The sequence below is a fragment of the Heptranchias perlo genome, chromosome 10 (genome assembly GCF_035084215.1).
Source record: "Heptranchias perlo isolate sHepPer1 chromosome 10, sHepPer1.hap1, whole genome shotgun sequence".
Lineage (NCBI taxonomy): Eukaryota > Metazoa > Chordata > Chondrichthyes > Hexanchiformes > Hexanchidae > Heptranchias > Heptranchias perlo.
Window position 1 is genome coordinate 46,683,662 of NC_090334.1, and position 17,318 is coordinate 46,700,979.

The following is a 17,318-nucleotide window of genomic DNA, read 5'->3' on the forward strand; positions in this document are numbered from 1 at the left end:
GATGGAAAGAATTTTGCACACTAGTTTTGGGAGCTGAGCTATAGTTACTGTTAAGATCTCTAAAATTGAGACCCAGTGAAAGTATCTCCTTAAAAGTAAACAGTTCTGTCTAATGCTGGGATATCTTATTGCACCATATGAAGAAATAGATAAATTATGATGACATGAGCAACTAACATAAAATGTTATAATAGACTGTGTGGCATTCATAGTTAAAGTTAGCAATGTGCTGCAGAAAACTGTGGACCCCTCGCAAAAACACTTTACACACTCCAAAACAACGTTAGACTTACAATAAATTAGCAGAAACAGCCAGAGCAACTCTGAAGAGAAGAGACCCTTTTACATATCCAGAGTGTTTGAGTTTTAATGCAATAAAACACATTTACAACAGTAAATGGTTAAACATAAACTGAAACAGTAGGATTAATTCCACGATTCCATATTCTTCGTGGGAAGGCTGCACTCAAAGGCAGCATGGGTCGGAGATAAGGTACAGCATTGCAACCCTAATTCTTCGGCCCACGCTCTCTGCTGGGATCGCTGGATTACAGACTTGGTCCAAATATTTTTGGCGCAGTAAAATTTTAAGAGGTTGCAAAAGGGTTTCAAAGTGGAACTGGACAATCTCCTGGCATCCAAAAGGAATTTGTGGTTATTTAATTTCATAAATGATATATAGACATACGTCCCAAGAAAGAAGTGGGATAATTGGATGGGCAGGTTTGATGAACTTCTGCCTGAAATACAATGCAATGTTGCTAAAATTTTAATTGTATTTTATAATGTTCTACAACCAATTATTGCCTTTAATATAACATGTATGCCCCATCATAAGTATGAGAACTGATTGCACACTCCCAGTGTGGAGGAATCCTCAGACCTTTCAGCTTCTCAGAATTTTGTATGGTATCTGTGACAGGACTGACTACATTTCACTGCTTTCTCCCTAATGGGTCAGTGGGTAAATGTACCACATGGTGTGGACCTGAACCCCAGAGTGAGGAAAGTCCCAGGTTTGGTTCCCTTGTCTCTACTGGAGTTAGCTGATCTCCATTAGGGCAGCAGTGGGAGTGCTGCTGTTGTCTTTCAGCTAGTGAAGAGAAAATTATTCAGGGATCCCGCTGCACTACCCAGCAACCCCTGCTGGAAATAAGAACATAAGAAATAGGAGCAGGAGTAGGCCATATGGCCCCTCGAGCCTGCTCTGCTATTCAATAAGATCATGGCTGACCTTCAATCTCAACTCCACTTTCCGCCCGATCCCTGTAATCCCTTGATTCCCTTGGAGTCCAAAAATCTGCCGATCTCAGCCTTGAATATATTCAATGACTCAGCATCCACAACCCTCTGAGGTGCAGAATTCCAAAGATTCACAACCCTCTGAGTGAAGAAATTCCTCCTCATCTCAGTCTTAAATGGCCGACCCCTTATCCTGCGACTATACCCCCTAGTTCTAGACTGTCCAGCCAGGGGAAACAACCTCTCAGCATTTACCCTGTCAAGCCCCCTCAAAATCTTGTACGTTTCAATGAGATGACCTCTCATTCTTCTAAACTCCAGAGAGCATAGAATCATAGAATGGTTATAGCATGGAAGGAGGCCTTTCGGCCCATCGAGTCTGTGCCGGCTCTCTGCAAGAGCAATCCAGCTAGTCCCAATCCCTCACCCTATTCCCGTAGCCCAGCAAATTTTTTCCCTTCAAGTACTTATCCAATTCCCTTTTGAAAGCCACGAGTGAATCTGCCTCCACCACCGTGTCAGGCAGTGCATTCCAGATCCTAACCACTTGCTGTGTTTAAAAAAAAAAAAGGTTTTTTTTATTCGTTCATGGGATGTGGGCGTCGCTGGCAAGGCCAGCATTTATTGCCCATCCCTAATTGCCCTTGAGAAGGTGGTGGTGAGCCGCCTTCTTGAACCGCTGCAGTCCGTGTGGTGAAGGTTCTCCCACAGTGCTGTTAGGAAGGGAGTTCCAGGATTTTGACCCAGCGACAATGAAGGAACGGCGATATATTTCCAAGTCAGGATGGTGTGTGATTTGGAGGGGAACTTGCAGGTGGTGGTGTTCCAATGTGCCTGCTGCCCTTGTCCTTCTAGGTGGTAGAGGTCGCGGGTTTGGGAAGTGCTGATGAAGAAGCCTTGGCGAGTTGCTGCAGTGCATCCTGTAGATGGTAAATACTGCAGCCACGGTGCGCTGGTGGTGAAGGGAGTGAATGTTTAGGGTGGTGGATGGGGTGCCAATCAAGCGGGCTGCTTTGTCCTGGATGGTGTTGAGCTGCTTGAGTGTTGTTGGAGCTGCACTCATCCAGGCAAGTGGAGAGTATTCCATCACATTCCTGACTTGTGCCTTGTAGATGGTGGTAAGACTTTGGGTAGTCAGGAGGTGAGTCACTCACCGCAGAATACCCAGCCTCTGACCTGCTCTTGTAGCCACGGTATTTATGTGGCTGGTCCAGTTAAGTTTCTGGTCAATGGTGACCCCCAGGATGTTGATGGTAATTTGGCAATGGTAATGCCGTTGAATGTCAAGGGGAGATGGTTAGACTCTCTCTTGTTGGAGATGGTCATTGCCTGGCAATTTTCTGGCACGAATGTTACTTGCCACTTATGAGCCCAAGCCTGGATGTTGTCCAGGTCTTGCTGCATGCGGGCACGGTCTGCTTCATTATCTGAGGGATTGCGAATGGAACTGAACACTGTGCAGTCATCAGCGAACATCCCCATTTCTGACTTTATGATGGAGGGAAGGTCATTGATGAAGCAGCTGAAGATGGTTGGGCCTAGGACACTACCCTGAGGAGCTCCTGCAGCAATGTCCTGAGGCTGAGATGATTGTCCTCCAACAACCACTACCATCTTCCTTTGTGCTATGACTCCAGCCACTGGAGAGTTTTCCCCCTGATTCCCATTGACTTCAATTTTACGAGGGCTCCTTGGTGTCACGCTCTGTCAAATGCTGCCTTGATGTCAAGGGCAGTCACTCTCACCTCACCTCTGGAATTCAGCTCTTTTGTCCATGTTTGGACCAAGGCTGTAATGAAGTCTGAAGCCGAGTGGTCCTGGCAGAACCCAAACTGAGCATCGGTGAGCAGGTTATTGGTGAGTAAATGCCGCTTGATAGCACTGTCGACGACACCTTCCATCACTTTGCTGAAGGAATGGGGGGATAATTGGCTGGATTGGGTTTGTCCTGCTTTTCGTGGTCAGGGCAAACCTGGGCAATTTTCCACATTGTTGGGTAGATGGCAATATTGCAGCTGTACTGGAACAGTGTGGCTAGAGGCGCGGCTCGTTCTGGAGCACTACAGCCGAGATGTGGTCAGGGCCCATAGTCTTTGTTGTATCCAGTGCACTCAGCCGTTTCTTGATATCACGAGGAGTGAATCGAATTGGCTGAAGACTGGCTTCTGTGATGGTGGGGATATCTGGAGGAGGCCGAGATGGATCATCCACTCGGCACTTCTGGCTGAAGATGGTTGCAAACACTTCAGCCTTGTCTTTTGCACTCACATACTGGACTCTGCCATCATTGAGTATGGGGATGTTCACAGAGCCTCCTCCTCCGGTTAGTTGTTTAATTGTCCACCACCATTCACGACTGGATGTGGCAGGACTGCAGAGCTTTGATCTGATCCGTTGGTTGAGGGATCGCCTTAGCTCTGTCTATAGCATGTTGCTTCCGCTGTTTAGCACGCATGTAGTCCTGTGTTGTAGCTTCACCAGGTTGGCACCTCATTTTTAGGTACGCCTGGTGCTGCTCCTGGCATGCTCTTCTACACTCCTCATTGAACCAGGGTTGATCCCCTGGCTTGTTGGTAATGGTAGAGTGAGGAATATGCCAGGCCATGAGGTTACAGATTGTGTTGGAATACAATTCTGCTGCTGCTGATGGCCCATAGTGCCTCATGGATGCCCAGTTTTGAGCTGCTAGATCTGTCCTGAATCTAACCCATTTAGCATGGTGGTAGTGCCACACAACACGTTGGACGGTATCCTCAGTGCGAAGACGGGACTTCATCTCCACGAGGACTGTGCAGTGGTCACTCCTACCAATACTGTCATGGACAGATGTATCTGCGACAGGTAGATTGGTGAGGACGAGGTCAAGTAGGTTTTTCCTTCGTGTTGGTTCACTCACCACCTGCCACAGGCCCAGTCTGGCAGCTATGTCCTTCAGGACTCGGCCAGCTCGGTCAGTAGTGGTGCTACCGAGCCACTCTTGGTGATGGACATTGAAGTCCCCCCACCCAGAGTACATTTTGTGCCCTTGCTACCCTCAGTGCTTCCTCCAAGTGGTGGAGGAGGACTGCTTCATCAGCTGAGGGAGGACGGTAGGTGGTAATCAGCAGGAGGTTTCCTTGCCCATGTTTGACCTGATGCCATGAGATTTCATGGGGTCCAGAGTCAATGATGAGGACTCCCAGGGCTACTCCCTCCTGACTGCATATCACTGTACCGCCACCTCTGGTGGGTCTGTCCTGCCGGTGGGACAGGACATACCCAGGGATGGTGATGGAAGAGTCTGGGACGTTGGCTGAAAGGTATGATTCTGTGAGTATGTCTATGTCAGGCTGTTGCTTGACTAGTCTGTGGGACAGCTTTCCCAATTTTGGCACAAGTCCCCAGATGTTAGTGAGGAGGACTTTGCAGGGTCGACTGGGCTTGGTTTGCCTTTGTCGTGTCCGGTGCCGGGTGGTCCATCTGGTTTTATTCTTATGACTTTTTGTAGCGAGATTGTACAACTGAGTGGCTTGCTAGGCCATTTCAGAGGGTGAATAAGAATGAACCACATTGCTGTGGGTCTGGAGTCACATGTAGGCCAGACCGGGTAAGGACAGCAGGTTTCCTTCCCTAAAGGATATTAGTGAACCAGATGGGTTTTTACGACAATCCAATAGTTTCATCGCTACCATTACTGATACTAGTTTTTTATTCCAGATTTTATTTAATTAATTTAATTTAAATTCGCTGTGGCGGGATTTGAACTCGTGACTCCGGATTATTAGTCCAGTAGCATAACCACTATGCTATCGTACCCAAACATGTCACCTTTGGTTCTTTTGCCAATCACCTTAAATCTATGTCCTCTGGTTCTTGACCCTTCTGCCAATGGGAACAGTTTCTCTCTATCTACTCTCTCTGGACCTTCATGATTTTGAACACCTTTATCAAATCTACTCTCAACCTTCTCTTCTCGAAGGAGAACAACCCCAGCTTCTCCAGTCTATCCACGTAACTGAAGTCCCTCATCCCTGGAATCATTCTAATAATTCTCTTCTGCATCCTGTCTAAGGCCTTCACATCCATCCTAAAGTACAGTGCCCATAACTGGACACAATACTCCAGTTTCATAACCTCCCTTTTTATCAATTTTTTGGTCATCTTATGCTGATTTCTATAACTTCCCCATTCCTCAGGCTTACTACTCTTCTTCGCAACATTATAGGCCTCTGCTTTTAATCTAATACTATCCTTAACTTCTTTAGTTAGCCATGGATCAATCACTTTTCCCGTGGAGGTTTTATTTCTCAATGGAACGTATATTCATTGAGAATATTGAAATATTCCTTTAAATGTTTGCCATTCCTTATCTACCGTCATACCTTTTAATCTAATTTCCCAATTTACCTTAGCCAACTCGCCCCTCAATCCTATATAATTGGCTTTATTTAAGTTTAAGACTCTAGTTTCGGACTTAAGTCCGAAACTCCACGGGACTTAAGTCCGAAACTACTCAAACTCAATGGGAAATTCGTCATATTATGATCACTCTTCCCCAAAGGATCCTTTTGCGGTGAGATTACTAATTAACCCTGTCTCATTACACAAGACAAGATCTAAAATCTAAGTTCTAAAATGGGTATGTATATATGCATGTTGGGATGAGGACAGGATCAGGCTCAGTTGTGACAGCTCTCACAGTTGAATAGCCTACATGCATTCATTAGCTAAGCTCCAACATGAGGAATAGCCACTTGAAGGTACCGCAGGGTTTCTGCTGCCACATATGGTACTGTACTCCTGCAAGAGATGCTCAGGAAAGTAATGGTAACAGGATGGAAATCTGAGGGTGCAAAAACTGACTACATGCCTGTGCTATTTGCTTGCAGGTATTGATCAATGTGCTGAGAGTAGATGTCATCCAGATGCGACTTGCTACAATATCCCTGGTTCATTTGTCTGTGAGTGTAACCCTGGCTATGAAGGAGATGGTGTCCAGTGTCGACCGGTAAAGCCTGGTAGGAATCCAAAATCAAATGATATTTACAGTAACCTTGTTTCCTGTATGCAAACAGTAGGGTTTTACTTGAATGCTTTAATTTAAAGGACTGGGAAAAGCAGGAGGATTAATTTCTATATAGTGTACTTCTCCCCCACAGTAATATTTTTTTCTGGCTCTGACAACTACAGACCAGCCCTCAGGTCAGTTAGAAGTGCAGTCTTGCTTTAAAGAAAGGTGCCCCTGGAAATACATGGGTGAACCCTTTCACCAATATAACCATAGCAGATGAGTTGGAGACACCCAAAATGGTGCTCTCTACAAAGAATAAAATGAAGCAAGAGAAAGAAAGGGAAATACTTTGTACAGAGAGTGCCTTCTCCTGGGCTTCCCTTCATCTTTAATGAACTTGCAAGAATACTTTTGAATTGAAATGTCAGACTGGAAATCTATTTAAAATATTTCTCAGTACTGTGATGTCACTGCAGGATTGCTCTGTGACGACAATAATTATTGCTCTACTGCAGAAATGTAGAGAGACTCATTTCTGAAACTAGGTTATAGAACTCACTCCAGCTTTTATAAATAGTTGGCTCATATAAAGGAGTCACGAAGCAAGGGGAAATCGGTACTCTTTTGTTATAAAGTTTGAAGCCTGAAATCATCTTGGGTTCATGCAACTGTTTATTTTAGTTGCTAGAAATATCTTTCTGCTCTCTTTTTCCAGTTGTATCTCTTAGTTACCCAAATAGAGCTCAAACCTTGGCAGCAGTGCTAAGATAAACACCCAAAAAAATTACCGTCCATTACATGATTTTGGCTGGCTGAAAACGTATGTTTGTTTGGAAAAATATATTTCTAATGTGTCAGATAGTCTGATGTGCACGTCTCATCCTCATCCCATGTATCTCTGGATCTTTTTGAAAACTCTCATGACCTTTTGTTGCATGGCAAATTTTAGCTTTGTTTTATCTTCATCTAAAATGGGCAAAGTAATGTGTCAGATGCTTCAGTCTTACTTTAACTTAACCCTGACTTAACCTTTCAGTATTTTTGTGTGATTAAACTGGCTATTGTACTAACCCTCATTGAAGATATTATTCTTGATTTAAAAAAAAATAAATTTAGTCAACTTTCTGCAGTATTGTACCTATTGGTTATAAACAAGTATATGTTACTGAGGAAAAATATTCGATTCACAAATTGCCATTGATTTGAAAACCAGGCATCTCTGGGCCAATTTTCCTATTTGTCACAATAGGAGAAGACCATGGGGTCGATTTTCACTCCCTCTGCCTGGTGGAAAGCAGGCAGGGGGTGGGGGGGGGGGGGGGCAGTTAAATTGGAGTGGGGGATTTATCCACTCCTTTCCACCCGATGTGGATGACTGCAATTTTAAATGGCAGGCGGCAAGGACACGCGCCCCAAGCTGGTGGGGTACTCTTTAAATATGCAGATCAGGCTCTCATGACATCATTGGGGCCCGATCTGCCATTTTGACCTGAGGCCCGAGCAGCGAAACAGTGGTTGCTTACCTTCCAAGCCAAAGCTGCCAGGAACTGAAGCCAAGGCCAGACGAGGCCCTGTAAGGTAAGTTTTTTTTTCAAAAAAAAAGTCAGTTTCCACTTGCTCCATGTGGAGCAGGAGTGCTGCTCCAGGCTCCACAGGGAAACCATGGGCCTCCCCTGCCCCGGACTTCCAATCCCCCGACCAGGACTCCCCTCCCGGAGCACTTACCTTGTGCTGAGGACCGTTCCTGTATGTCCCTGGCGGCAGCACCCTGTCGCTCGATTTTAACAGCCGGGCGGCTGCTTCCCATCGACTATCCAGCCATTCTGGCCAGGAAGTCGGGAAGTGGCATGTTAATGAGGCCTGGCTATTAAAATCGGCCAAGCCTGCCTACTGCCAATCCTTGGTGCTTTGTATAAACCAGCTATTCAAATTTTAATCACCTTCCCCACAGCCCATAGCAATGCTGGGTGACAAGGATGCAAAGGCATCCCTCACACCCATCACTTTTAGGGCACAAATGATCATATGATGTTATCGCGTCGTTTGTGTCCCATTATAATACTATGGGTGGACTTATTATACACCCAATGTCACCTCTGGTGGAAAATCCGGGAAGTGGTAGCAGGTGGCAAGGAACTGGCAGAACTGTAACTGAACACTGAGAAACCGGATTTATATTGTAGTCTGCAAAGTTCCCTTTGATTTGAAATGCCCAACTGCCAGGGTTTTGCTTCTCAAATTCAAAAGCAGCAAAGATCACATCGTCAGTGTTACTCTTTGCTGCGATATGGCTCCAAGCGAGCTGGATGCCCTCCAGTTCCTCAGACAAGTGAGCCTCAGCAGTGAATATCAGCAGTATTTTACCACAGGAGCACCGTTACTGAGCCTGATCCTAGCCTCACCTGACATGTACACTTTCAGTTTGGATCAATGAATTGAGATATGGATTGGGAATCCTGGCCAACTTTTCCCTCCCTAACCCAAGGGTGCTGTAGTACCCTAATGTTCCAGTCTGAGACAAGCTCACTTAGCACAGACTGGGGATTGAATCTGGGATTTTCCTGGTCTATATGATTCAGCCATTCACAGGGTAAACTTGCTAAACTCTCTCCCGTGTCATTTACAACGACACTTTCAAATTCCCAACTGCCTAGCCTTTGGCTCTCCATTCATCACAACATTTCTGCAGCTACCGATCTGTTCATTCACACACTCACCTCCACCTTTGATGCCCTTGTCCCCATTAAAACCATTACTCTCTCTCACCCTGGTCATTCCCCCTGGTATGGTCCTCATCTCCACTCCCTTAAGTCTAAGGGACGCAGATTTGAACGTTTATGGTGGACAGCTGGTTTAACCATTTATCACCAGATCTGGCTGGATCACATAAAGTACTATTGGGTCCTGCTCTCCTTTGCCAAAACTGCTCACTATTCCAGGATCATCCTGGAATGTAAAGCTAACGCCCAGCTTCTCTTCACTACAAACCGCCTTCTTAAACTCCTCTCCCCTGCCCCCTCCACCCTCGCCTCCAACAACAAGCGTGTGGAGCTCATGAACTTCTTTGTCAATAAGATTGATCATCCGTTCAGCTGCCTCTGCTGCTTCCCTTCTCCCCCCACCTCCCAGCCCACCAAACCAAATTTCCCCTAATGTTCCCCCCTGCCCTAGCCCTCAACTCGTGTCTTTCGCTAGTTTCTCCCCTCATGTTCTTTCCAAGCTCATTTTGACCTTGAGACCCACCTCCTGCTCCCTCGACCCTAGTCCCACCAAACTGCTGACCGCTCAACTTCCCTTCCTGGACCCCATGTTAGCTGATGTTAACGGTTCCCTTTCCTCAGGTACTGTCCTCCTCCCTTCAAATCTGCTGTCATCCCCCTCCTCAAAAAACCCACCTTTGACCCCCCTGACCTTGCAAACTACTGTCCCATCTGCAGCCTCCCTTTCCTCAAGTCCTTGAACATGTTGTCACCTCCCAAATCCGTGCCCATCTTTCCCACAACTTCATGTTTGAATCCCTTCAATCAGGTTTCTGTCCCTGCCACAGTACTGAAACGGCCCTTATCAAAGTCACAAATGACATCCTATGTGACTATGACTGTGGTAAACTATCCCTCCTCATCCTTCTCGACCTGTCACGGTTGACCACACCATTCTCCAACTCCTCTCCTCTGTCGTCCGGCTGGGTGGGGCTGCGCTCACCTGGTTCCATTCTTATCTATCCAGTTCTAGCCAGAGAATCACCTGCAATGGCTTCTCTTCCCACACCGTTGCCTCTGGAGTCCCCCAAGGATCTATCCTTGGCCCCCTCCTAATTCTCATCTACATGCTGCCCCTTGGCAACATCATCCGAAAACACAATGTCCGGTTCCAAATGTACGCTGAAGACACCCAGCTCTACCTCACCACCACCTCTCTTGACCCCTCCACTGTCTCTGATTTGCCACACTGCTTGTCCGACATCCAGTGCTGGATCAGCAAAAATTTCCTCCAACTAAATATTGGGAAGTCGAAAGTCATTGTATTCGGACCCTGCCAAAAACTCCGTTCCCTAGCCACTGACTCGATCCCTCTCTCTGGCCACTGTTTGAAGCTGAAGCAGATCGCTCGCAACTGTGGGGTCCTATGTGACCCTGAGATGAGCTTCCGACCACACATCAGCTCCATCACCAAGACCACCTACTTCCACCTCCGTAACATCGCCCGCCCCTGCCTCAGCTCATCTGCTGCTGAAACCCTCATCCATGCCTTTGCTACCTCTAGACTGGACTATTCCAATGCTCTCCTGGCCGGCCTCCCATCTGCCACCCTCCATAAACTTGAGCTCATCCAAAACTCTGCTGCCTTTATCCTAACTTGCACCAAGTCCCGTTCTCCCGTTACCTCTATGCTTGCTGACCTTCAATGGCTCCCAGTCCAGGAACGCCTCGATTTTAAAATTCTCATCCTTGTTTTCAAATCCCTCAATGGCCTCGCCCCCTCCCTATCTCTGTCACCTCCTCCAACTCTCCAAGAACTCTGCGTTCCACCAATTCTTGCCTCTTCTATCCCCGATTTTAATTGCTCCACCATTGGCGGCCGTGCCTTCAGCTGCTTAGGTCCTAAGTTCTGGAATCCCCTCCCTAAATCTTACCGCCCCTCTACCTCTCTACCTCTCCTCCTTTAAGACGTTCCTTAAAACCTATCTCTTTGACCAAGCTTTTGGTCACCTGTCCTAATATCTCCTTATGTGGCTCGGTGTCAAATTTTGTTTGATAACGATCCTGTGAAGCGCCTTGGGATGTTTTATTACATTAAAGGTGTGATATAAATGCAAGTTGTTGTTGTAAGCCATTGGGGGAGCCTAATTCTTAACTTCTTTATTGATGTAACAGCTTATCATTCTGTCTCTACCAGCCTTTCTCATACTGAATGACATGCAAATTTTATTTGAGCCCGCTGTGATTAATGAAGCCAATATACTCATGCAGTGTTGACCATCCTACATGGTTGGTTTATTAAAAAAATGGGAATGTTACCTAAGTAATCTGGATACCACACCTCAGTAAGGATATATTGACCTTGGAGGGGGTACATTGCAGATTCCCCACAATGATACCAGGGCTTAAAGGGTTAAATTATGAGGATAGGTTGCATGAACTTGGTTTGTATTCCCTTGAAGTTAGAAGGTTGAGGGGTGATCTAAATGAGGTGTTTAAAATGATAGAGATTCAGTAGGGTTAATACTGAGAAACTATTTCCTTTGGTGGGGGAATTCAGAACAAGTGGGCATAATGTTAAGTGAAATTAGGAAGCACCTTTTCGCACAAAGGGTAGTGGAAATCTGGAACTCCACTTCCCCTAAAAGGCAGTGGATACTGGGTCAATTGAAATTTTCAATATTGAGATTGGACTTTTGTTAGGTAAGGGTATCAAGGGATATGGATTAAAGGTGGGTAAATGGAGTTGAGATACAGGTCAGCCGTGATCTGATTGAATGGCGGAACAGGCTCGAGGGGCTGAATGGCCTACTCCTGTTCCCATGTTTCTATTTAACTTCAGGTTGATTAAGTATGTATTGGGGAGGCGGGGACGGGGTTGCAATGCCATTTTATGATCTTATTTCAGTCTGAAGCGCTGTATTTTGTTGTGGAATAGTTGACAGAAATATTTTCTTTCTTTAGAACTAACAGGACGTCCAAAGACTGCTTGTGAGGAGCAGCGAGATGGAGTGCAAGGAGAGTTCAGCCCCCGCGGACATCGTCCACACTTTGGAATCCATGCTCCCCAGTGTGATGAACAAGGCAACTTCAGGCCTACGCAGTGCCACAGCAGTACGGGCCAGTGCTGGTGTGTGGATGAATGGGGAAGGGAAATTCCTGGAACCAGAACACTCCCTGGAACTAATCCACCACAGTGTCAGGTCCCAGGTCAGTAGGTCTAGTTTAGTTCATCCACAGTTGTTATCTCACTAAACCACTGATTAGCTGAAATTCTAAATGGGGTAAAATCATAGATCCACTGTCTCTTTAGACACGTCACTTTCAGTATCACTTGACCCTGCCTTTTGTTTACTTATTTACTTTCTACTTGCAAGGGTCAATTTTTAATTGGGATATGACTGAGGCCTGATCGCCACTCTTAATATACATGATGCTCATTTACGGCAGGTGTTTGGATTGGCATAACAAGTTCCCCCTGCAAAGAGATAGTTTGCTCCTTCATAATTTTGCCTGTATAAATCTGGTGTCCGGGCTGTTGCCTTTGAATTGAAAAAAAAATAAGGGACAAGCACCAAGTGAACTGTGTGCAGTTGAATTGTTATTTTCAGGTCTTTTACCACTGATTTTTCTTTTTGCCAATTCAATGACTAAGAAGAGTTTTTGTCTGAGGTTTTGGTGTATTTTTTATTTGCCACCTACAACTTGGAACAATAAGTGTCGATGGGATTCCCTCTCTCCTTGTATCATTTGGAGGGAAAACTTGTACAAAACTCTGCTGCATGTATCCTGAACTGCATTTGCCCCTGTCCTCGCTGACCTACATTGGCTCTCTGTCTCCGAAGGTCTTAAATTTAAAATCCTCATTCTTGTCTTAAAGCACCTCCATTACCTTGACCCATCCTATCTCTGCAATCTTCTCCAGTTCTATATCCCTCCACTTGAACACGCCATTCCTCTGTCCCCATTCTTTTGTGTGTCTCCCCCTCACATTGCCCCATCATTGGTGGCAGAGCCTTCAGCCACCTGGATGATACTCTCTGGAATTTCCTCACTAAACCTCTCCACCTTCACCCTTTCCTTTTGAAAACATCCTCAAAACCCATCTCTTCAACAAAGTTTTTGGTTACCCCTCCTTTTCTGGTTTGACATCTGTTTTCCATACACTTATCTGTGAAGTACTTTGGGGACATTGTTTATGTTAAAGTTGCTACATCAATTTAATTTGTTGTCACTAATGAGTACTAATTGGAGAAACTGAATGCTTGTAAATGAAGAAAGTTTGTTACCCCTCGAGACAAAACGGGCGCTCTCAGCAGAATTGCTTTCTTTAGTGCTGAATATAACAACATTTGTCAGCCCACTGCGCAATTCAGTCTACAGATACTTTCAATGATTCATTCACTGTTTATCTCATTGATTACTCTGTACGTAGGAACAGCAGTTCAGCCACTCGAGCCTGCTCCGCCGTTCAATAATAACAAAAATCTATCGATCTCAGTCTTGAAAGCTCCAATCGTCCTAGCATCCAGAGCCTTTGGGGAAGAGAATTCCAGATATCTACTACCTTTGTGTGAAAAAGTGCTTCCTGATTTCCCTCCTAACTGGCCTATCTCTAATCTTAAAATTAATGTCCCCTTGTTCTTGATTCCCCTACCAGAGGAAGTAGTTTCTCTGTATCTACCCTATCGAATCCTTTTCACATTTTAAACACCTCAATTAGATCACCCATCAATTTTGTGTAGAGGATGGTATCATCAACAAAAAGACCCACAAGATTTTGGATGAATTCTATCCTGTGGTCACTGGTCTTTTAGATGGGGACTTAGCCAGTGAGTACAGGGTGGCAAAATTTGCAAAAAAAAATCATAATTGACGAGCAGGTCAAGCTGACTTTCTTGATGCAGGAAAGCTAATTTCAATTTAACAAAAGTAGATGTTTGTGTTTTGTGAGGAAGCCAGCTCAAAAGCTTACCATGTATATCACAAAAAATTGGTGAAAAAGATGTCATACCTTATCTGAGGATTTAAAGATATTAAAGCTATTATTCAGACTTTGTATTAGCCTCAAGGGAATCATTGCATTCTGGATTAAAGGACTGAGAGTGTCAGAAATTAGATATATGGGTTTTCTGGGGGGGTTCTGCTAGTCTCTCACTGGAGTTATGACCGGAGACCAGCAGGACCACTGAGGAATTTCAGCCCTGTGATGTTAAACTTGTCCACCTTATGAACAGAATTGTATTTATGGCTCTATCCTTTTCAAGTGGAGGGATAGTGGGATTGGTCTATTGTTCACTGCAGATTTAGTTAAAGATTCACCAGCCTTGGAGCCATGTGAATCATCGTGTCTTTCAGAGCAAATCTTGGACTTTCTCTTCTAGTGAATTGTGATAGGGTATTTTCACATTGGGACCTGGCTTGGACCTATTGTGTTGCCTGCTCTATCCCATCTACCAAAGCATTTCTAATTTTGGCTATTGCTAAGTAACACACCCTTATTAAACAAGATTCTGTAGACATTCATAGTTTCTTGGATTGGATATGGCACCATACAACACTGAGATTTGCTTGGTTTGAGCCCAGTTTGCCTTACAAACAGGCCCCTTTTGACATTTGTAACAACTCAGAAAATATAGTAGCAGATTCCTTGAACAGACTCAAAGTTCACTTATCCAAAAGGATATTGAACCAAGAAGAAGCCAAATCATTTGGTTTCAAAATGATGTTACATTCAAAAAAGAATCCAACAAACTTCATGACTTCTGCCGAAGCATTCTGTTGGAGCTAATGCTACTTGTAAAGCTCCTACTTGAAGTCCTCACACATTTACTAAAGCCTACTGCTTGAATTTATCATCCACGACCATATAGTTTGGAGCCATAGTTCAAAGGAAGAATTTCTTTAGGTTGGCAGGCTGTAACTAGTGGGATGCTGCAAGGATCAGTGCTTGGGCCTCAGCTATTTACAATATATATCAATGACCTAGATGAAGGGACCAAGTGTAATGTATCCAAGTTTGCTGATGATACAAAGCTAGGTGGGAATGTAAACTGTGAGGAGGACACGAAGAGTATGCAAAGGGATATAGACAGGTAAGTGAGTGGGCAAGAAGGTGGCAGATGGAGTATAATGTGGGGAAATGTGAAATTATCCACTTTGGTAGGAAGAATAGAAAAACAGAATATTTTTTAAATCATGAAAAACTAAGAAATGTTGGTAATCAGAGGGATCTGGGTGCCCTTGTATACGAATTACAGAACGTTAACATGCAGGTACAGCAAGCAGTTTGGAAGGCAAATGGTATGTTAGCCTTTATCACAAGTGAGTTGGAGTATAAGATTAAGGAGGTCTTGCTGCAATTACATAGGGCTCTGGTGAGACCACACCTGGAGTACTGTGTACAGTTTTGGTCTTCTTACTTAAGGAAGGATATACTTGCCTTAGAGGGGGTGCAACGAAGGTTCACTAGATTGATTCCTGGGAGGAGAGGGTTGTCCTATGAAGAGATATTGAGTAGAATGGGCCTATATTCTCTGGAGTTTAGAAGAATGAGAGATGATCTCATTGGAATTCTTATAGGGCTTGACAGGGTAGATGCTGAGAGACTGTTTCCTCTGGCTGGAGAGACTAGAACAAGGTGTCATAGCCTCAAGATAAGCCATTTAGGATTGAGATGAGGAAACATTTCTTCACTCAGAGGGTTGTGAATATTTGGCATTCTCTACCCCAGAGGGCTGTGGATGCTCAGTTGTTGAATATATTCAAGACTGAGATCGATAGATTTTTGGACACTAAGGGAATCTAGGGCTGTGGAGATAGGGCAGGAAAGTGGAGTTGAGGTTGAAGATCAGCCATGATCTTATTGAATGGTGGAGCAGGCTCGAGGGGCTGTATGGCCTACTCCTGCTCCTATTTCTTATGTTCTTATGAATCAGATGCTGTCTAAATGTTCCACCCACCTTAGGATTCAACAGTATGTACAGAATAATAAATAAGAAAGATACCTCCAAAAAGTGAACAGTTCACTGGGAATGGTATGGGGAGCATAACAGTGTATGCCTGTTGCTGAAAGGAGGTGTTGTATAGACCAGTACGTGTTTTGTAATTGACTGGAATGCTGTGTCAGGTGCCGGAACATCACCTTTCGTGCTTTTTGTTCTGCTCTGTGATGATATGCAAATCGTCGTCTTCCTTTTTTATTTCGTTAACTTCAATAGAACATCCAAAGACTGCTTGTGAGGAGCAGCGAGACAGAGTGCAAGCAGAATTCAGCTCACGTGGAGATCAGCTGCACTTTGGAATCCACGTCCCTCAGTGTGACGAAGAAGGGAACTTCAGGCCTCTGCAATGCCATGGCAGTACAGGTCACTGCTGGTGTGTGGCTGAAAGCGGACAGGAAATTCCTGGGACTAGGACACCACCTGGAACTGGTCAACCACACTGTGGGCAGCCAGGTCAGTCAGTATTTTAATTAAGCAAAATGACCAGTGTTGTAGCAAAAATGAGAAGGTCAAAGAAACTTTAATTTTTTTAAAGTGAGTCTAACTTGGAACATGGTGAAACTCCCAGGTGTAATTCATAAAAGGTGAATATCATGGAAACATGATTTAGGCATCAGTTATCTCATGTGGTTATGAATTGTTTATCACTATTAATTGACATTGAGCTGCAAGTATGATTGGGACAAAAGGCCTAACCACATTTATTTGCATCCAAAAATCCCGATTATCCTTCCTGCGCCCTTCCTGCCCCTCCCCCCCACTTCACATCAGTCTTTTCTGTTGTCAGCCATCTCAGAATGCCTCTTGCATCCTTCATTTCTACTGATCTCTCTTTTCTACTGCTTTTTAATATAGGTTTCTTGTTCTCACCAAATTAATTCACCATTTATTTAGTCTTTCAACCTCAACAAAATGGCACTAAAGTTTCAGAAATAGATATAATGAACAAACAGGAATGAATAAAGGATTAAAATTGAAAAAAGCACACCAGAAAACAAAAAGATAGCAAAAAAGAGAGATCAGTATTTTATAATAACATTTCTTCTGCCTGTTTTAACCGTTGAGTATGTTTGTTAATTTTCTTCTTCCTTTTAGTTTGTGTTCCAGTCTCTGTTTTTCTTCTTTCTAATTGGATTTTTTCATTCAACAATCCTGTGACATTAAACTTTTCACCCCAAACACATTCCAGCAAAAAAAATCCTACAGTCACGTTCTACAAAACAAATTCTTTCCAATTACACCAGGAAAAACATTCTGCACGATACTGCTGCCATAACAGTTCCTTACAATAAACTCAAAGTAACATTTATGAAATAACACGCACAAATCCAGGGTTGTGTCCCGAACGAACTACATAACAAAAATTGAAAATAATGAATTCTG

The 17,318-nt window shown here is 44.4% G+C and overlaps 1 protein-coding gene across 1 annotated transcript in view; it reads left to right on the forward strand.

The window, feature by feature from the left end:
- nid2a (nidogen 2a (osteonidogen)) overlaps positions 1-17,318 on the forward strand; it is a 102,817-nt gene that overhangs the window by 20,696 nt on the left and 64,803 nt on the right. Inside the window, exons 11-13 of the mRNA XM_067991629.1 lie at positions 6,111-6,239; positions 11,896-12,141; positions 16,152-16,388. Of these exons, the coding sequence (XP_067847730.1) occupies positions 6,111-6,239; positions 11,896-12,141; positions 16,152-16,388 (612 nt within the window). The remainder of the gene's footprint in view (positions 1-6,110; positions 6,240-11,895; positions 12,142-16,151; positions 16,389-17,318) is intronic.